At 40.0% G+C, this 21656-nt stretch overlaps 1 protein-coding gene across 11 annotated transcripts; it reads left to right on the top strand.

Moving 5' to 3' along the window:
• Positions 1 to 4337: 4337 nt before the first annotated feature.
• On the top strand, positions 4338 to 21616 carry LOC102047417 (acyl-coenzyme A synthetase ACSM3, mitochondrial-like). 11 transcript variants are annotated; one of them, XM_027810134.2, is made up of 14 exons: positions 4338 to 4497; positions 5564 to 5659; positions 11231 to 11441; positions 12755 to 12962; positions 13808 to 13951; positions 14817 to 14973; positions 15841 to 15920; positions 16880 to 17003; positions 17681 to 17761; positions 17911 to 18012; positions 19396 to 19523; positions 19660 to 19759; positions 20413 to 20532; positions 21150 to 21616. In XM_027810134.2, the coding sequence occupies exons 2-14, from the start codon at positions 5570 to 5572 to the stop codon at positions 21234 to 21236; spliced, it is 1632 nt and encodes a 543-aa protein (XP_027665935.2). In that variant the 5' UTR covers positions 4338 to 4497; positions 5564 to 5569; the 3' UTR covers positions 21237 to 21616. The 11 variants fall into 11 exon arrangements, with proteins under 11 accessions (XP_027665935.2, XP_055564526.1, XP_027665938.2 ...); XM_055708551.1 differs by lacking the exon at positions 5564 to 5659 and adding an exon at positions 10714 to 10979 and having other exon boundaries at positions 4391 to 4497; XM_027810133.2 differs by having other exon boundaries at positions 4451 to 4511.
• The last annotated feature ends 40 nt before the right edge of the window (positions 21617 to 21656 follow it).

The following is a 21656-nucleotide window of genomic DNA, read 5'->3' as shown; positions in this document are numbered from 1 at the left end:
TTTGTTTAGCTTCCTCTGTTTTAGGTTTTTATTGATACAGATTGCTTCAGGCATTGAGGTGAGGAGGCAGCTGCTGAGGCTAACACAGCATCACAGGCTCCAGACTCAGAGGGCTGAGCAACAGCAGAGTACAAGGGCAGGAACAGGTGAGAGGTAACAGAGGTGGTGGCAAGGTCACCAGTGAAGGCATGTGTGGGTGGTGGGCTGCCAGTGTAAACCAGTGTGCTGTGCCACAGCTGCTAGAGGCAAGAAGCCCTCCAAAGGCCATCAGCTCAGGAACAGCATTGTATTAATGACAGGAGGACGTCTTCATTATCAGTAATTTTAGCTGTGTTGTAAATAACAAGAAGGATAATTTGAGGGTTTGTTGAGATTTTTAAATTTTCTTCCCAGGTAAGTGTTTTTGACCTGTCTTTTGACAATATCAGCAAATTCCCTCCCACCCTGTGTCATTGCTGTTTTGTGAAGTATCCTTTTCAAAACAGATGCGGACCTCCACAGGAGCATGTTAACAGATTGCCACCATTTGATCATGGGTGTAGCAGATCATGAAATACATTGTCCAGCGTCTAAGAACAAATCAAGCCTTTTGGCTCAAATAGAGGAAGAATTAAAAAGGGCCACAGAACTAGGAGAGTTAAAAGAACCTGTGTGCTTTCCTCTTGAATTTCTACACTTTCTTTTCTTTTTTATAACAATTTAGCTGCAGCCAGTCACCTTTTTAAATCATTTGCAGGGGGAAAACTGTAGCACCATTTCTGCAGCCACTTTGCTCAGACAGTATTGGCATGTTGCCTTTGTGAGGAAAAGCTCCACACTGAAGAACAACATTTTGCATTTTTCAGCACCTTCCCTGATGACTGAAGTTTCCCTGATTTTAGGAACTGCTTTGTAAGAATGCCTCCCTCTAAAGGTCACATAGAACAAATCTTACACACATCATTCCTCAGAGGACGGGTGTTGGGTGTGGATGGATTGCCACATTTTCCATGTCATACGCCATAATAAAGTCTACATTATTTGTGGATTTAAATGCATTTTTATATTTTACTTTCTCATATGTCAGCAACTCAGTTTTTGTCAATTTTGTTTTCCATGGACAACGAGCAAACTAGGTTATTGTGAAATTGCATGTACATTGAAAGCAAAGCCAGACAAATTGAAAGGGAATACAGATTTTAAATCAGACAGTCAAAAATGCTGATTTTTACAGCTCAAGCCGCTAGCAGTCTTGTTCTAGGCAATGTAAAATATTTTGTGAGAAACCAGTGCTCCCTCTCTGAAGAATTTACAGCGTGACTACATAACGATGAAGAACAACGTGGGTATCATTACACGTCATCATCTCTATCTTAGTCACAGTATATTTTGCCCAAAGCCACACCAAATGGATATGGCAAAAGTGAGAAGAGAGCCAGAAACCTCGTACTTTGAGAGACTCTTTCTCTTGAGCACATTAGTAACCTGAATAAGCTGCTACTTTTTTTCATAGTGCCACTTACTGAACTAAAGTATATTGAAATGTGGACAGAGAAAATTTTTGCTGATACATAAATGTGTTTAATGACCCTATACATGAAAGTATGATGAGTTCTCTGTCTTTAGCTAATTGCTGGTGGCCTCCAGTTTCATTCTGCAGTCTATATTGATTGTCTGGTGATTGCTGCAGTCATTGTGAATGTGCCTGTTGTCATGCTAAATACTCGTTTCCTAGCTGTTAGTTTCCAGCATGGCCAGAAAATCATTTTAGCAGTCCCACTTTTCACCTTCTGCGTAGGCTGCTTTTACAGATTCACTACAGGTATATAATTTTCTCTGTAGAAGATTCTAGAGATGAAGGATGGATTCATGTTTAACGTATCAGAGTGGAAGAACGTTAATCTTGCTGCAGTTGCAAACTTTCTTGTATGACCTTGAATTCTCCCATTCTTTTCTACAGCGAATACTGCCCATAATCTCCTGTGCTGACCTCTGTACTTTTAAACTGATGTTTGCCGTTCACTTGATCTTCTGCTGTGCAAACATCAGTAATTATTCTACAGTTTGGATCCTTATTCAAAGCATTCAATAAAATAAGGGACCCATGCTAATCAGTAAGTCTGTGCAGCAGGCAACTAAAACATCATCTAGTGACTCTTGCAGCTGTCTGGACGTGTTTCCACTGTCCTGCTCATTTTTATAAGTATAATTGGCAAACAAATGACTTCAGATTTACTTCTAAAAGACTGACACAGGTTTCTGAAGAACTCTACAGGAATGAGGCATCCACATTCCACTATCTTTCACACTGCACTAGGTTCCTGTAGTAAGCTTAGTTGTAAGAAATACCTGTTCTGGGTGGTTTTGAACTGTTTGTGTTCACCTCCTGCAGTGAGGAGACCACTGTATGCTGAAAACAGTTCTTGGCACAGGAGTGAGTATGCTTTGGATGTTGGCTTTATAAGTGAGCTGACTATCTGATATGTAATTGATTTAAGAGCAGTCATGCCCACCCTGCTTTCTAGAAATCCCCATTTTTGTGAACTATATATACATAAGCAGCATATTCTTTTTCAATAGCATAATTTTCAGCTTTTGTGCCTTGAAAGGGATGTGTTTTTCTTTAGGAGTAATCCTTATCTTGCCTATTAAATGTCATTATTTCAGCATAGTCAGTCAGTCAGTCACAGGCTGCAGGAATCCTATGGCTGACCTGGTGCCTCACTGGATATACAAATGTTCTGCTAGGAAAGGTAAACATCACTTTTTCATAAATGATAGTACACATAGCATGCAAAGCATCAGCACAAGGTCTGCACCGCTTGTGTGTTTGTCCTTAGGTTTTCCACACGTTTGTTTAGGAACTGAAAATTTTTCACTGGAATGGACACAAGTAGGCGTTCTTGGAGATCTGAGGAGTCAAGCAATCACGGGGGTCTGGGCCTTTCCTGAATTCTTCTGGTAGGCAGGAAAAAGTGGTGTTAGCGTGTGCTCTACACCAATTTTGTGTTTCCCTAAATATGCCACTAGCCAAGGTAAATACTCACAGAACTAGAGCTGTAAGGGACTTGGAGAGGTCATAGGTCTGGCCTAAGGCAAGTTAAACCATATCTAAACCAATCTTGACAGCTGTTTGACTAATCTGGCCTTAAATATTGCTATGAATAGAGATACAAGAGCTACCCTAGGCATGATCCTCCAGTGCATCATTAGCCTTCCATATAAACGGTTGTCTTAATCTCTGCCTATGATGTCTGCCGTGTTTGAACCCATTATATTGCCAGTGAAAATGAGTAGCAGTTTAATACCTGCTTCTTTGAAGAAACAGTGTAGTTGTATGTAACATGTCTTCTCTCAGTCACAGAATGGTCAGTTGCTGGTGTGGGCTGATGTGCTACATTTTGCCATTGGGCCTGGAGCATATTGTGGGTTATTTCTGCCTCTGGCCTGGGAAAGCCTTAAACATGAATGGCATTCACCATTCTGTTTGGGGGATCTGGGGAGTATTCTTGCATGGAGAAACATGGGGAAGTTGCAAAGTCCTGTGGAAACCAGTCTCACAACAGAAAATTGGAAAGGTTTATGAAAGGTTTTTGAAGAGAAATGAAATAGGAGATGCACTTTGCTGTGTTCAGACAGTTGCTCTCCATGTGAAGATTGGAGTAAGCTAATACATGACTTCAACGCTTACAGTTTGCAGTGTAAGCAACAGTGGGTTTAGTGTTTGTGTTTACAAGCGTACAAAGTTTATTCTCCCTGTGATGAGGATATTTGTTAGAATGCTTGGGATTTTTTGGGTTATGGCTGTTTTTTAAAAGCAACAGTATTCTGCAATGAAAGTCAACACAGGGTTTTATATTCAGCTAATGTATAGTGTAAACAGTAAAACTCTCCTGTGGCAACACTGATGTAAGATCTACCTTCTGCTGGTGGCAGGTGCTCTATATTCCCTGTGCTGATAGGCATTTGTGTGATATTTGGATCAGTTTGACATGGATGGGGAGATGCCCCAAACTGCAACAGAAGAGCACTTTCAATTGAGCATTGAAATTAGGTGCTCCTAGCACATGCTGGGCAGGCAGCAGGGCTTGCGTCCACAGGAGACTAGGCACATTGCTGTGTGCTCCTTGCATTGTTTTCAGACATTCTTCTCTGTACCTTCCCCCAAAAAGCAAAGAAAAGCTGGAAGCTGTGTTCCCGTGTCCTTCCTCACCCCTATTTTGCCGCCCCTTCAGCTACTTTCTTGTTGCACAAAGCAGTTGGGATGAGGGCAGAAGAGTGCCGTGTTTCTGAGTCATTACTTTGTTTTCATGCTGGGTACTTGCCCTGTGTACTTTGCTCAGCTCCTAAGGGTAGCCTGATACTGCTTGGCACAAAGTCAGTGTATGTTTTTATAGCAAACCATGCCTGAAAGAAGGCAGACCTGTCAGGGTGGAATTGAAGGGCATTAGGAGGACTTGGGAGTCGCTGGGCAGAAGACGTCAAAGCAGGCCTCTCCTAATAAATATTGTGGGTCTGGTAAGTAGGTAATGGTATGTAACAGGGAAAGTGTTGGGGTTTTCACATGATAGATAGACCTAAGGCAGATCCTAGCGTTTTGAGTCAAGATCTGGAGTTTGAGCTTTTCCCCATGTTGGTACAGCACCAGAACAAATCCCACTTTCTGGAAAGCATGAGAGCATTCTCGTTCTCTGACACTCTCTGTGATTGAGAATGGGTTAAGAGAAAGGTCTCAGGTCTTGCATTCATTCTGGATTTCTGAAGCTAATTCCTGGCAGCCCCACAGATTTCCTGTGTGATTGGGGTAATATTGCTTTGTCTCTCATTATCGAGGTTCCCTTAATAGTTCCATGTTCACGTAGATTGTTTATTTAGATAGCCTGTTTTAAGGAGTAAGACATAAAATATTAGGGCTTTATGGCTTCTCTGTACAGGTGAATGTGCACGTCCCATCTTTAGTCTTTGTGCTGTGGCAATGCAAATGATTACAGCTAATGAGCCAGCTGGTTCAGCATTGTGAACTCGGGTTTGTCACACCCCATGGCAGTGCCTTGCTGCAGGATAGTTTTTCACTGCCCCAGAGGCTGTTTAGTAGCACGTCTTCAAAGGGAGCTATTGAGACTGAGGCCAGTGGTTTCCAGATAATGTATCTGGGCTGTGGAGCTCATCGCTCATGAGCGATTCTGTAATTTTCTCCAGGGACTTTAGATGCCTTGATGGTTTGTGGGGGAAAGGAAATCCACAAGTTTTGAGCAAGCCCTTCAGATACACATGGTGACCCTGAATCCAAACTAGAAGGCAGTGAGGATCACTGCAGCAAGATGTGGTTGGGGAGCAGTGTTTCATCTCTGACTTTTTCAGAAGATGCAGTATTGAATGGAAGAGTGTGTTTGCCCTTCTCTTCTGAAGAAGGCTGGTTGTGAAGGTGGTGGGATATCAGAGAGGGAGGTCCAGGACTCTGCTTTGAAGCAGGGGGAAGAAATCCTAACTTACATCTCCTGCATCCTTTGAGTGCCCAAGTTGCTGGCCTTCTTTCTTCATCTCTTCATGAAATTTTTCATGTCGTCTTTCCATTTGGTGTTAGGTTGAAATGCTGAAGTGTGTTGCAATATCTCATTATGATCAGCTCAGCAAGTACTCAGGAAGCTTGGCTGCAAACTCTTCTGACCTGGACATCAAGGTTCTGTGCTTTAAGTCACCTCTTACAAAACTGAGAATAGAGCCTGCCTAAAGTTTTTCTGGTAAATTATTTTTTTCACCAAATTAATGCACCTTCAGAGAGATCAGAACAGTTCATAACTGGAGACTGAATTTGCTAAATAGCCTTTGTCTTTCCACAATTTAGAAGTCAATCTTGCTAAATTTCAACACTTTCAAAAGTGTTTAGAAATCTTAAACATGAAGTTTTCAAGATATTTCTAATGTGATTCTTTTGAAAGTTTTAAAAGTATGTAAAATTTCATAACATTGGTTCAGGATTAATGAAATTTTTAGTATGATCCAAACATGTTTTTAGTTTCATTAAGCTGTTAGTGTATTTTAGGTGGTGGTGGTGGAAAAATACAAGTGTTTTCATTTCAGATTAATCTACATTACTACTACTACTACTGCTGCTTATTACTATTATTATCATTATTGTCATCATCATCCACATTTTGGTAGTGAGGCAAAAAACCAAAATACATGCCCTTCTGCAAAGTTAGGATATTGCCTTAATTTCACATATCCCTTCCAAATACAGAATAGATCAGGGTTTTCAGGTTGTGCCTCTCTCTAATGCCTGCCTCCAAAGGAGTGCTAGTTTGCAAGGTGTTTGTGTAATTTAAGGCTAAGAGAGTGTGTGCACTGCGCTCAGTAAGTGTGACACAGTGAAGCAAGGTCAAGCCCAAGCAGCAGAGACAAAGCTTTTGCTGTCTTATGCAAATTGAGGAGTTTTTCCTACCAGCAAGCTGCTAGGAAATACAGCTCCATGTTTCTGGAGTGGGAAATAATGCAGTGTCTGAACTTTTAGATGGGTAACATCATGAGAATATACCTTTTAGCTTTTGCTTTTTTGGTTTACTTTCCCTAACGTTCAGAGGACCAGACCTTCTAACAAAGTTAGTTACTCAAAAGCTCCCACTAACTTTCTCCCCATGAGGAACAAACATGAACCTAGTAGAAAAACCACAAACTGGCCTCCATTTAATCAAGTGCTTATTTCAGGGAAAAAGTCCAATATAATGCAATTACAGACACCAGTGTTTTTAAAAGACATTCCCTGAAGCCCAAACACTCACAGAGGAGAAATGCCAGGCAGCAAAAACCTCATACAAAGCAATGATGAAAAGGTAAGAGGGAGAAAAACCCTCTCTGATTCTTTTTTTTTTTTTTTTTTTTTTTAATACCTATAGTTCCACCCATCACTGCTGCGAAACATGTGTTTGCAAAATTAGGTGATAGAAGCAGAGAATGCCAACTCAGCACTGTGTGTGAGGACCCATCTTATTTGCAGTATCCATCCTATGTAGCAGGCTGGTATTTAACCATCCCCAAAAGGAATAAATTACTGTATTGTACATTAAATTGCATACATGGAGATTTAATGTAATAAATCTCATAATTTATTACATAAATTACATAATGTAAATTACTGTATTTTACATTAAATTACATACATGGAGAAACCCAAAACTGCTAGAGGACAAAGCAACAGTAAAACAAGCATACCCAAGTGCCCCAGCATCAGTCATGCTCTGCAGAGCCATCAGGGTAAGAGGCAGTGGAAAGTGATACTCACAGAACTCCACCAGCAGATACTTAGTTTCATTCAGCGCTCTGTCAAAGTTGCTCTTTTTCAGCAGGAGTACGTTGTTCTCCTTTTTCATTTTGGGGAGTTTGGCTTTCTTTGGATTTGATTTGTTTGGGCTTACGATGTCCGCTGCTGGGAAACCTGTGAAAAACAATAATGGTAGAAGGAAAAAATGTTGTGTCTTCATCTTGTCCTGCCTTTATCCAGTTACCGAGAAAGAAAGAAGCAAAAGAGCACTAAGCAGCAGGGTTTGCTGCTCAAATGGCAGCTGTTCTATCAGCCTAACTAAGAAGGTGATAAGGTTGATAAAGGAGTCTACTACCAGTGGAGCCAACTGTACCTTTCCACAAGATTAATATACTTCCCCATGTTTAGCAGTGTTTGGGGGAAAAAAGTATACGTAGGGTTGGTGGGTTTACTGTTTCTGTAAATAATCAGAACCCTGGGTGGGAGAGCGCAGAAGGAAACACACCTGCAGAAGCACCAGTCCATTCATAGTGTACTTCTCTAATTAGCCTGCTTTTGACACCATTACCCAGCACAGAGTTTCAGACAAAATAGTAAGTGAGATGCCTGGGACAGTATTTGAGGGCTGCTCCTTTGCCTAATACTTGGTTGTCTGTTGCACTTCTGGAGCTATTACTATGGATCTGATTCAGAGGATGCTGTGGTCAGGGAAAACTCTCACTGCTTTGTTTATATAGTTCTAATGTCTGTATTTCTTCAGTGCCTTGTCTGTAAGGCTTCCATCTCTGCCTAAGTTCCAAGTTGTAGCTCAAGATACTACTTTGTGGGTTAAACCAGATGATTTTGCCATTGGTTTTCAGTGGTAGCACAATTTCATGCAGCTAATACCTGTACAGTAAACTGAAGGGACCAAATGTACTATTTCATCCTTAGGATAGCTATCAACTGTGTGAACTAGCTAGTCTTTTCAGATCATTTTAAGAAATATCTTACAAAAAGATTAAGAAGGCATAATTTACTAAGAAAATATTATTTCTGTATCTGCCACTCTGTAATTGTAGCAGAAATATCTTTGAGCCTTAAACTGTGCTGAAATTTGTGAACTATACACCCAAAGCTATAGCCTCTCTAGAGGGGACCAAGTATTCTGGTGGTTGTTTTGTCAGCACAGACAAGGACAGAGCTGACTTGAGGACATGTGGGTCCAGATTAGTAAAACTAAACTGATAGTTGAAGAAATTGCCTTCAGTAATGACTTCCGCTTGAGGAGTGGTGAGTGCTGCTTCGTTCCTTCATGCCCTTAGACTAAAGGATGAAAAATCTGTTATCAGGACACTACTGCTGGAAGGGAGTGTTTGTGATGGTGGTTGATGTGGTAGCCTCCATTTTCTTGAGGGTGAAGGATCTTGGCTGGCACATTCCTTCAATTTAGGTTGTTTTCATGCCTGGTGTGAGCGGGGCTGGGTTTCAAGTGAACTCCTTCCTATCAGTCTCAAAGGCTTTGGATTGTAGTGCACCTTGAGCTGTGTTCTGTTAGCACTCCTGGGCAGTGCTTAATGAAATCAGAGGGAGCTGTGTATTCAGGCTGCTTGCAAGATAAGATCGAAGGTAAATACAGATGCAGAAATCAGGTACTGAAAGATAAAAAAAAAAGGCAGAGAGATAAGTCTGCTGTTTGACTTTGTGGTCTTTTTCTCCTCGCAACAGGCTCTTTTCTGAAGATGTCTTTCAAGTAACATCCTAGGAGGGTTAAAAAGCATCTTTCAGAAGTAAAGGAAAAAACCTAACTGGGCCCATTTGATCTGAACAGGCCCGGTTGTAAGCTCAGAACACAGCCTGAGGCTGCCAGAGCACAAGTAGGATGACAAAACCATTTGCTTAGAGAGCTGGTGTTCTCCTGTCTGCCACTGAAACAAATAGGAGTCAATTCAAATCCCTTCTGGAAACCTACCAGGAATTAGGCATCATTTTGGAAAGGGCTTCTGATGTCTATGTCCTGGAAGAAAACTGCAGTAAGAGGAGGATCATACAGCAGTCAGTCCTGCCAGGGCAGATTTACAATGAGGAAAGGAGTGGGATTTAGCAGAACTGAACACAAAATTGAAACTGGTGGAATACAGTGTTTTCTTTCTTTTAGGCATACAGCAGATCAGGTCACAGTTCTGCACGTTTCTTCATCAGTGCTAACTGCTTCTGGCTCTTTCATTTTGTGCTTTACTGTTTGAGAGCTATGAAAAATCTGCCTTCTGCAGAAGTCACAGGCCACAGGAAATGTTGGATGCACGATAAATGTAATTCTTGAGCATTCTGCTTTGTTACCACTCACACCCTGGAGATCCGTTGTGTTGTTGACAGCCATTGACACATGCCTCACGTGTGAGCACCTTCTGTTTACATTTCTCTGGTTTGCCTCACAAATACAATGATTTTAGAGTCATGTCAGTTGCTGTTACTTATTGGCATTGAACGCTTTTAAACTGTCATTACATCTACACTTGCAATACATAATGCTAGAGTGAAAGTAACTGTATTATCCCTGGGAGGTCGGTGTGTACTGTTGGCTATTAAATAAGGAGAAGGTTGTTGCACAGAAAGGTTTAAAAGCAAAGCTGGATCCATTGAATTGAGGGAAAGATTCCCTTAGATTTAATGTGGCGGGTACATTCTTAAGGAATTGATTACACTCAAAACAAGTTTATCAGAAGATTCTGCATCTGTGAGTAAAATCCAGTTTTCTTGACTTCCAAAGCTGGGCTTTAAATAACTGCAGTATCATCCGTTCTGTCTCTTCTGCATGTACCTGTATGTAGCGTAGGAAAGACTAGGAGAAACTGGAAGCGCTGGAATTTTCTTTGCAAGTTTGTTTTACAACATGTATCTTTTTCAAAGTTGCACACTTCAGCTGAAGTGCAAAGGAAATGGAAGTTTTTGGCATTTAACGTTTGCTTGCCTAGTGTTTATTTTGTGTTCATTCCATGCCCCTAGTGAAAAGAGAACTCACAAGGAAATAAAAGTTTGATGAGTTTTATTGGTGTGTAAATTCAGTGTGAATCGCCATCTAGTGTATATTTAAGACATAGCATAATTACAGAGACCATTTTAAATCAAGGTGATAAATAGTGTCCTCAAAGCACTAAGTAGCAGCATTTTATTTTTGTAAAGAGGCAAAGTAAAATACAAAATTTACAGGAATCAAGAGAGAGAGATTTAGAAAAGGACTTTCAAGTGAAAGTTTAGAGATGAGATGCGTTTCATTCATCAGCTGACAAAGATTGTAATGAAAAAACAGTGCACAGTCTCTTTGCTGGAAAAGGAAGAATGCTTATTTTAAGAATCACATAAAATAAGGGGGAAAACCGGAAGAGGTGTGCAAACAACCTATTTATTCAAGCTGATTTGTGTTAATTTATTCAACATCACAAACCAGACAGCATCCAATATCTGGCTGTTTTTAAATGTGTTTTCTTTCATTTCAGATGATAGATTCCTGTAGGTGTGCATCTGATTTTTTGCCCCACTGTCTGATAAAACATCATTTATCATGAGAAAATTTATTAAATCATGGATTCCTCAGTGTCTGTGGATTCTCAGGTCACCTTGCAGATTATTCCATGGTTGCAGCAGGCTTCTGACATCTCAGATTATTTCATATTATGATGCTATAAACCAGTGCAAAAAGGAACGGCCAGAGTATTTCAACTTTGCAAGTGATGTCTTAGATGAGTGGTCACGACTGGAAAAGGTAGTATTTTTCTTTTACTTCATAGACATTGGAACAAATCTCAGATGATACAAATCAGTTTTCCTGATGGATACTAGGTAGTATGAGCTGCGAAGTAGAATGCAATATTTTATTTTCTTTGTCAGAAATATAGGTGTCACTTTAAGAGAGTAGTTGCCAGGGTTGATTTGCCTGGTCTGGAGTTATGTTGGATTGAAATGAAACCTTTCAAGGTTTGTCATCTCATTTTAATACATTCTGCTGCATTCTAGGATGGAAAACAACCAGCAAATCCGGCTTTTTGGTGGGTAAATGATGAGGGAGAGGAGGTGAAGTGGAGCTTTGAAGAGTTGGGATTTCTGTCAAGGAAAGCAGCTAATGTACTTTCTGAGGTGTGTGGTTTGCAGAGAGGAGACAGAGTTAAAGTAGTTCTGCCTCGTGTTCCTGAATGGTGGCTACTGAACATAGCCTGTATGCGAACAGGTAAGTGATCTTACTGATCTCTTGGATGCAGAAAGAAAATAAATAGAAGATACGAAAAATATGCTAAATTAATGTGAAAAAAAATGGGGCAGAAATGTGCTGCTGTGCCCTGTACAATTCAGCTTTTGCGTAGAAGGAGAACTGGCAGCACCCACACAGGAACCAATGAATGCAACATTGTGCTAGGTGCTGAACAGACATGGCCAAGTTAAACAGCATCCTCAGTTGAAGCCAGTGAAGGTTGAATGACTGCAATCTAAGACCAGATTTGACCAGATACATTATCAGTGTGGACACTTTTATTGCAGTAAGTTATGTGTCTAGACTGGTTAATAATTCAATACAATATTATTTTGCTCTGCTGTTACAGTTTTGCAAATTCTTAGGAAGAATTTGACCCATTGCATTTTTAGACTGCTAAACATCCATGATGGAACAGTTCAGTATCAACAGGAACATGATCAAATGTTTTTTGTCCCACTTCTAAGCTCTGTGATTCTTGCAGGTTGTAAATGGAGTTAAGTCTCAGAGAATCCAGTTCTTTTGTATCCAGGATTTACTGGACTATGATGTGGAAGTATCTTTCAGTGTCTCAGTGCCTCAGATTCCCAACTGTAAAATTTGGTAGACACCTGTGAAGGTGCAAGAAGACTGAAATCAGTCTGTAGGTAAAGTCTATTGAAATGCATGGGAAAAGGAGGTATAGAAATGCACTTAATTGATTTCCACCCCTGAAAATATGATTTCAGTCACAGTGTACTCAGTATCCAAACTTACGTTTGTTCACATTACAAAATGAATCCAAGCTTGAGGGATTTGTTGACTGAGCAGTGTATGTAAGCTACCTGACCTCAATCTGTTTATCCCATACCCGAGTTATTAATTTCTTATTTAAATGAATAATAGCTTTATTCCAGATGAAAATAATCCAAATGAATAATCCTTATATGTATACTTAATTAAGGAGATGGTAATCTCAACGCTTCCTTCCTGAGTTACAAATCATGAAGGAAGTGCTCAAAACCACTCTAAATCTAGATCTTACTCATGATCTAGATACCTTTAATATGGATGACACAAAACTTAACATCCGTGTTTCAGGGTTTGGAAGTCTTTCAGAGCCAGATGATCCCAGGTCATTCCTAGGCCACAAATTCACCCAAACTCTGCCTTCAAACATGAGTTATACTTGACTCCTCCCAAAGCATAAGTTTTTGGCAAGTAGTTCAGCTTTTCTATGGCTGGGGTCATGTCCTGTGAACATAATAAAGAGAAATGGTCAATTTTCTAAATTGCTTGTTGCTTTTTTCCAGGAATTGTCTTTATTCCAGGAACATCCCAATTAACAGCCAAAGACATCTTATACCGACTCCAGGCTTCAAAGGCCAAGTGCATCATTACTAATGATACACTGGCACCCGCAGTGGAATCTGTCATGCGCGAGTGCCAGTTTCTGAAAAGCAAACTAATTGTAGCCAAAGGGAGCAGAGATGGGTGGTTGAACCTCAAAGAACTCCTTGCGTGAGTATCCAGATGTTTTACCATCATCCTGTGAGGTGAAGGAAGCAGTGTCAGTCTGGTGACATTTCTGAGTTTGGGGATTAATTTTCAAACTACAAATAAGTTACATTTTTGCATCCCTCTGCCAACTCATTGTAATCATTGCATTAAGTACTAATCCCTTCAACACAGTTTTTGGGAGCTATATTAAGGTCTTTCAGCTTCTTATTCAGCAGCCTGCCAGCTTTTAAAAGCTCTTCTACTGTGATCACAAGACAAGCACGCAGGATGCTAATCTTGCAGTTGTTTTGTGCGTGTCTTCTAGAGCCAAGCCTAATGCCTCTTGAATTCAATGAGAAGATAACCATTGTCAGCTCTTGGTGCTCAGCTAACATAGTATCAATTATTTCTTCCCTTGACTGTCTTGGTAGCCCAGATGATCTGAATTGTTTGTCAGTCTCTTGAATGTAAATGGTATAATACATGTCTAAGACCATCTTATTTATCATAATAGCCTGAATATGGCCCTCATTGACTTCAGATTGGGAGACAGTATGTGTTGAGGCAGAAGTTGCTTTTGCATCTACCTGCTGTTCTGTAACAAGCACCTTGCAAAATAGTTGTGGACAAAGTCACTAGAATATGCTGTAGGTGCTCACACCTTGAAAGTTGTGGCAGACAGAGCGCACTTGTGACTAGCAAAATGTGCTCTCTAACTCTTACCTGTGGTGTCTGATGCAACTGTCTATTTAGTGAGTTCATGTAGTTTTGGGCCGTTTTCCTGTTTATCTCCTAAACCTTAAAAAATACTGCTTCCTTTGAGAAAAACTACACATAGTAACTGTCATATACTGTTTCTTCTGAAGGGTGACATCTGCTGACCATAAATGTGTCAAGACAAAGAGTCATGACCCAATGCTGATCTATTTTACTAGTGGAAGTACAGGCTTTCCAAAAATGGTGGTGCACTCCCACAGCAGTTATGGCATCGGATTTGCAACCAGTGGCAGGTATACCTTGCATTTGCTCCCAGTGTCCTGATGTAAGTGACATGATCACAATTACATTGAAAATATGACCAGAAAAACTCCACTAAATGTAAGCATTTCACGAGTACAGCATCTTGATTCTTCCTCACCATTCCCCCTCACAGTGCAACCCTTGTTATTAAAAACATTTTGAAGACTTGAGTTGAGATCACTAAACACAGTGTTCTGTTGCTCAGAGAGCTGGCTGCAGAGTAGCCAGTAAGGATAACATCCTTATAGCAAAACCAGATAAAGTCTAGTGCTTTAGTATTATATAAAACTTCCTTGACAACCAAAACAACCTTGAACCATAGCATTATACCTTAAAGGTTACAGTTCAGTTTGAATCTGTGGCTTGGTACTGATTTGTTTTCATTGAACATCTTTTGTTTATGCTTCCCAAGGAGTGAGAAATTTCATGAAGATCAAAGGATATATTTCCCAAGGCATTCAGAGTTGGAAGTTGGTGGTATAGAGTGCAGACAAGTAATGTGGTTAGTTTCCTAGAGAAACAAGGTGTGATTCAGCTGATGTCTCTAATCCACAATGGGGGGAAAGCCTACTCCAAATGATCTGTTCAGATTTTGATCTAGATCCAGATTCTGCAACTTAAGCCAAGGATGTTTTGTGCTGTTCAGGAGAAAAGCAAATGCTGGAAATGTTAAACAGGAAGGAATGAAGGGAAATAAGAGAATGTTTAAGATTCTTCAATGCTTACAAACTTTCTAAAGAGCAGCCCCACTTGCTGACACCACATCTTCTAATTCATGCCCTTTAATTATGCTGTGACCTGTGCCTGAGTCACTCACTCTATGAAGCATTATTTTTATCTCTGCTTTATCATCAGGTACTGGATGAATTTGACTCCTTCAGATATAATGTGGAATACCTCTGATACTGGCTGGGTAAAATCAGCTTGGAGCAGTGTTTTTGCACCGTGGATCTGTGGATCGTGTGTCTTTGTACACAATATGCCACAGTTTAAACCAGCACTTATTGCTGAGGTAAGAGTAACATTTTATACTGTGAGTTTCATTCCCATTTTGCGTAGATGAAGCAAACAGGCTGGGCTCCAGTGCATGAGTACCCACTGCTCTGTAGCAGTACTTCCCACATCCCAAGTGAACATCCCTCCCTTTGGTGCCCAGTAAGCTAGAGGAACAAGTGTTTTCCCTCCTGGCTAGGCCATGTGACATGGCTGCAGTCTAGAGGAGACGTGGTGAAAGATGCAGGATGAAAAGAACTCGGGATCACTGCAGTCTTGTCCCATGTATAGCCTAAAGTTCACTTCAGATTTCCAGCTACTCTGGGCTCAGAGTGAGCATGGACTAGTAATCAGAGTATGGCATAGACCTGAATAGGGGCCCTGTTATCCTGAATTTTCAATGAGTTGCCAGAATGCCTAGTCCTCCTCTCTACCATTTTGCACCACCAGCCAGCTGGCCTGTTCTCCTCAGTATTGGCCACCTGTGTGGAGAGGAGACCCAGACTTTCTCAAGAACAAAATATGAAAAGCTTTGGTCTAGTGCACTATTGTCACTTAGTCTTGAGCCTGGGACACAGTCACCTTGGGAAGCAGAAAATCTTAATGAGCTGCTACTGTCAAATGTCATTTTTTTACATGAGTGACTGTTGTTGGACAGAAAGTACTATATTTTCTGCAGCAGTGGGCCTGACTGTTTCAGCCGCTCCAGTTAGGATTCATAATCACTAATTCATAGTCATTCTCTGTGTTGAATGTATGTTGCGTTTTTATGGTTTTCATTTTGCAGACATGTGAGCACATAAGTTGTGTTCATCACCTGCACGTTTACAAGGTCAGACCCACCATTACGTTTTCTTTTCCACAAAATAACTTTCTATTTTTCTAGACTCTCTCAAGATATCCCATTACTGTCTTTTGCACTGCTCCCACTGCCTACCACATGCTGGTCCAACATGATCTGAGCAGGTACTGCACCTCTGTTTCTTTCAGGGTTTGCAAAGAGAAGCTGGGATATAACGCTGTGGCTGACTGTTTAGTTCCTTATGTTGCTTATTTTTTTCAATTAAATGAGATCTAATTAGCAAGATTTGCTCTCAGAAGAGAAAGCTACATTCTGAAATATGAGAATAACTAGTTACACCTTAGGCCATTCAAGCTTCAGGAATGGGCCTTTGAAAAGATAGCCCAAGGGAAACAAGTGAGGTTTTTTACGTTGTCATTTCCTCTAAACTTACAGTTCACAGTTAAATTTAAGTGAAGGTTTTGTGCAGCACAGGATCAGGGGTTTACTGGATTTGTTTCCATATGCCTGAGTGAAGTGAGTGGTTAGAGGACTTCCACATGCTGAGAGTTATTCGGCAGCTGTTCCCGCCAGTTTGTTAACACTGCAAAATACTCAGCTTATGAGAAGTAGTGAGTGTGATTTGTAGAGTTCTGACATCTTCAGTAAGGTACTTACTCTTCTTACATAAGTCTTTCATCCCGACAAGAGCCAACCGTGGTTTAGCAGGGAGCTCAGGCTCTGTATTCCTATTCAGCCTTCCTTTTGCTCTAGAAAATTCTGTGTCTTATTTCATCTTGGATGTTGGCACATACTCAGCTTTCCATTAATATCTGATGTGCTTATTGAACTTTGTCCTTTTTTTGTCAGCTCTTCCTAGAAAACACCTTTGCTTACTCTTTTTCCAGAAAAAAAACCCCTACTTCCAGTGGCACAGATAAACCACGTTATCTTCAGTGGTAACATGAGCAATCTAGGAGTCCAGTCCAGGTCTGTGTAACAGGACGATTATTGTCGTTTCCAAAGTAGCTTGTGAAGTTTTAGGCATACTTACTTCGGAAGTTGAAGGAGACTGTTCAGATAAGATCATTCACTGCTGTTTCCAGTAGTTAAGAAAACTATTTTATTCACAATTCCTCTCAAGCTACAAGTTCATGAGTCTGAAACACTGTGTATCTGGAGGGGAACCACTCAATCCTGAAGTGATGGCAAAGTGGAAAACCCAGACGGGGCTGGATATCTATGAAGGTTATGGCCAGACTGAAACAGTATGTTTGCATTATTTCTTGCAGTATGTCCTTTCAAAGGTAACAATGCTAGAGGCACAGTATGCTTGATAAATTGATGGAAAAGGTGAGAATCATTTGAATGAACTTTTTTTAAAAAAGACGCTATATATAATTATGGTTATACAGTTCCAAAATCAACTAGCTGCATATTTTAGTGTTATAGTAGATCCCTTCATCATCTTTACTTAAAAGGCAAAACTAAAAAAATAATTTGCTCTGGGTATCAATTTGGCCTGTCCAAGATTTTAATGAAAAATATTAAATCAGTTCACATCCCAGACTTCTCTGTAAGTGAACATTAACGAAGCTATTAAGAGTCAGATTTCACGCATTCTCTCCTCTTACCCTTGATATGGTCCAGAATTAATTGTTCCATTATTGAAATAAGATCTGTAATGATTCCACATCTGCTGTCTTGCGAAGTCAAGTGTTTGCAGAAGAACTCACTGGCTCAGACTGAGCACAGGCAAACTCGTTCCACAGGGCTGACCTGAAATGCCTCTCAACCCCTCTCTGATGTGCTTGAGAACCACAATGCTTTAGTCCTGATTCAGCTCTTGTCACAACAGTCATGAAGAGGTGTTGTGCCTAATGCAAACAATAATAAAATCGACAAGATGTTGCACAAATTAAAAAAAAATAAATCTATTATGCAGGTGACAATATGTGCCAATATGAAAGGAATGAAAATTAAACCTGGCTCTTTGGGAAAAGCTGTTCCCCCTTATGATGTGCAGGTATGTTGATACGCCACATCTGAGCTCAGCTGCAGTTGTGGGCACAAGAGTAAGGGAATATTGTCTGTGTCCCTTCTCTGTCCTGTACTGTGCTATAACAGATATTTCACTGAGCTGATCAAAGCAGTAACAATATGTCCTTTCTGCAGATCATAGATGACCATGGGGCTATTCTGCCTGTGGGAGAAGAAGGCAACATTGCCGTCCGAGTTCAACCAACAAGACCATTCTGTCTGTTCTCTGAGTACTTGGTAAGTCTGAGTTGGTCTGTCTGTGCCTGCTGAGGAGCTCAAGAGAGATCCAGGACAAAGTTCTGTTGATTACTCAAAGAGCAGAATTTCATCCAGGATCCACACAAGGTCTCACTAGGTTGCTTGAGGGCTTTGAGCCTGATCAGTCCATTGTTCTGCTATTCCAGGAACAGACTGATTGGCAGAGTAGAACTTCAACAGGTAGAACTGCAACATGAACCGGGGGTACCTTGTTCCAGACCTGTACCCGGTCCTTTGGTTAAGGATTAGTGAAGGAGGCCAATAAAGACTACTCTAATGTGTCAGAAGCTCAGGGAGGCTTTCTGAAAAGCCATGTATCTTATTCCCTCATACCACTGTCAGAGGTACACCAGATTGATCTTTTAAATCTTTAAAAGGGACACATTCCAGCATGCACGTATCTCTGGTGTCAGAGAAACAATTTGTACAGTTGCCTGTCATGTAGATGATGGGCACAAGATCTACAGCACAAAACCCTCAAGTGCAGATGATCATATGGCATACATAGAAGTAGAGGCAGACGTAATCTAACATTATTATTTGAATGGGAATGCTCTGCCCACTGAAAGCAGAACAAGCTTAAAAAAAAAAGTGTCAGAAGAATGGCCATTTTGGTTAAGATCAAAGGTCCATCTAAGCTAGTACTCTGTGATGGTAATGAGTTGTAGTACATACTTAAAGGAAACAGTTAAATATAACGAGTTTCTCCACTGCATTTGAGCCATCATGTTGAATAAGCTTTGGGGAACTTGTCTGTGTTTTTAATACTCTTCTGAACCCCCATGATATTTGGATATTTGTAGCATCCTCAAACAACTTACACGAAATAATTGCTTGCTATATGATAAAATCTTCTTTTGGTTCAGTACTATTACTTCAGGCTTTCATTATGTCTTCTTTTGTCAGGGTGTTTTTTCTGTGTAATCTAGACCCGATAGATCAATGTAGATGATGAAGTTTTTCCTCTAGGTCATCTCATTTGTGTTTTGGCTTTGAAGCTTAGGGGTGAAAGTTTTCCATTGACAGGAGGTTATTGTGACAACCCTTTGCAATGATAAGTCATTTCTCTGAAGAGAGAGAGTGGGTTGTAGAGTTTAGTAATTTCTGATGGATGGGCATTTTGATAGAGCACGGCCTTTTTTCCCTAGAACATGAATCCATATATACACAAATGCTCTTTTCCACCTCACGTATTTCTACCACAAAACTAATTAAAATTAATTGAAGACATAAAATAGTATTGAACATAGTTTGAGAACAACTTAAAAATTGTATTGACCCTTTTTAGCACCACTGCAAAGTAAATGCATTACATTTCACTAACAGTCATATGCATTTTTTTAAATGTTTGATTGTTGTCAGGGTAATTCAGAGAAAACTGCTGCCTCGGTGTGTGGAAATTTTTATGTCACTGGGGACAGAGGGATTATGGATGAAGAAGGATATGTCTGGTTTGTTGGAAGAGCTGACGATATAATTAATTCTTCTGGGTAAGCCAGTTGCTTTTAGATTTGCTCATTTGCCTGTTAAAATTCAGTCTGGAAAGGCAAATTGAATAGGTAGCTTGCTACACAGCTGCATCTACATAAATACTTGCGTTGCCATTATATCTGCATTTTCTCCTAGGTATCGTATTGGCCCATTTGAAGTTGAAAGTGCATTAATCCAGCACCCTGCAGTCTCAGAGTCAGCTGTTGTCAGCAGTCCTGATCCAATTCGAGGGGAGGTAAAAAGAAAAAAAAATTATATATATATATATATATATATAAAAATGCACTTTATTCTAAGGATCAGGCTCCCTATACATACCAGGCTTCCTTGGAATTAAATATTTTGCAGATTTTTGAAAACAAAATGGGTTAAAAAATTTTTTAAACTATACCTTGATAGAACTTAGAATTTCAGAATTATTTTCCTCTTTGCTGGGCTTGATGTGGAGAAAAAAAGTTTGGCTCTTCTGACTGACTGTAGCATCTTTTTGTCTAAGAAATAGAATTTGGATTATTTATCTTTTTGTCACTAAGCATGGTGGCAATGATACCCAGAGTGTTTAATTTTTCTTCTTATATTTTTCAACTTTGCAACATTTCTTTGAGGGTGAGATTTTCCGCTGTCTTTTTTGCTGTTAAAATTTTGGAAAGTCTAGTAGTGTATAAAGTTAAGAAGAAAATAAAGTGGAAAAACAGAAAAAAAATCCTGTGCTGCAAAACACATCCTTCATAACACTGTATTCTGTAATAAACAGACAGTGAAAAGGAATATTAAAGAAAAAGCTCAAAATTTTGGATTGTGAGTTTTGATACTCAGTTTTGGCAACAAATATATTCCTTTATTCCCACATCTGGAAGTTAATGGAGTCCCTTAACTTTTGTGGCACAGGTAGTCAAAGCCTTCATTGTTTTAGCTCCTGCTTTTATATCGCATGATCCAGAAAAATTAACTTGTGAGCTTCAGCAACATGTCAAGAAGCTGACTGCACCTTATAAATATCCGAGGAAGGTAAGTACTCCACAAAAAGATGGGTATCAAAAATTGAAGTTTTTGTTCTGCCTTGGCTTCTTTTCAACTGCATTCTGACAAACACTCCAACCATAGTTAAATAAAATAAAATGAAAGTAAATTACAGGGTCTGTTGCAACAGTAGCCTTGGGTTCAATGTATGTCCTAGAAAGGACCGAAAGGGAGGAAATCGTAATGTAACTGATCTTTATCCAGGTCCAGTATTCCTTTTATGAAATCTAGGGTTTTCACAGCCACTCAAATGGGCAAGGCATCCAGCTCTTACCTTGAGCGCTGTTCAGACTCTCAGCCAAAGCAAAGGGGAAATTCCTGCTGGCATCAAAGGGGTTGGAATTTTCATCCCTTACAACCAGAAAAACACAACTCCCTGTCCTGACAGGTGACATGCTTATCTCTTCAGGGTTGTGGTACTTGTCCCCGCAAGTACTGCCTGTGTGGACAGCTAAGATACATAGCAAGGAATTTCACCATCCCAGCCCCAAGCTGTGCAGCTTCGCATTTTTTTTATCCCAGCCATAATAAAAGTGTATCTTTCCTTGCACCTGGGAGATTAATCAGAATGTATTTGGCTAAAAGTGACTATTTTTGCCTTTCAGGTGGAGTTTGTTCAGGATCTGCCGAAGACAGCTACTGGGAAAATCCAGAGAAAGGTTCTAAGGAACAAAGAGTGGGGAAGAGTATAACATGACCTGGAAACGGAGGAGAGAAAATTGCCCTCATCTGTACCAGCTGTAGCTCATTACACTTCACATGTGGTCATGACCCAGAGCACTAGGAGAACGTATGGAAAAACAGGCTACAGAAGAAAAAAGATTATACTCATATGTGTGATATTAGAACCACTTTTGCCATCAACATACAAATTTTCAGAATGCAAAAGTGCAAGTAATTAAGAATGAGTAATGGGAAAGAAGGAACAGATTTGGGAGCTTACAAAGGTTTAATATTTTTTTTACTGGAATTAGTATAAATGGCTTCCTTAAAAAAAACAAAAACGTGTAACTGCAACATTTTCATAATTACAAATAAATGAGAAATTAATTAAAATAATCTTTGTCCTGTAGTGGGTATCAGCAGTGAAGTGATTCTCTCTTCAGTAACTC

Source organism: Falco cherrug, chromosome 4 (genome assembly GCF_023634085.1).
Source record: "Falco cherrug isolate bFalChe1 chromosome 4, bFalChe1.pri, whole genome shotgun sequence".
Lineage (NCBI taxonomy): Eukaryota > Metazoa > Chordata > Aves > Falconiformes > Falconidae > Falco > Falco cherrug.
The sequence above is the reverse complement of the archived record's forward strand: the minus strand, read 5'-3'. Positions and strand labels throughout refer to the sequence as shown.

What these genes read in the sequence shown, in the direction of transcription:
- LOC102047417 (XM_055708551.1), top strand. Translation starts at nt 10,779, where the DNA reads ATGAGAAAATTTATTAAATCATGGATTCCTCAGTGTCTGTGGATTCTC. An exon ending in CATAGCCTGTATGCGAACAG is followed by an intron (nt 11,442 to 12,754) that starts GTAAGTGATCTT and finishes GCTTTTTTCCAG; the next exon opens with GAATTGTCTTTATTCCAGGA. An exon ending in AACCAGCACTTATTGCTGAG is followed by an intron (nt 14,974 to 15,840) that starts GTAAGAGTAACA and finishes CTATTTTTCTAG; the next exon opens with ACTCTCTCAAGATATCCCAT.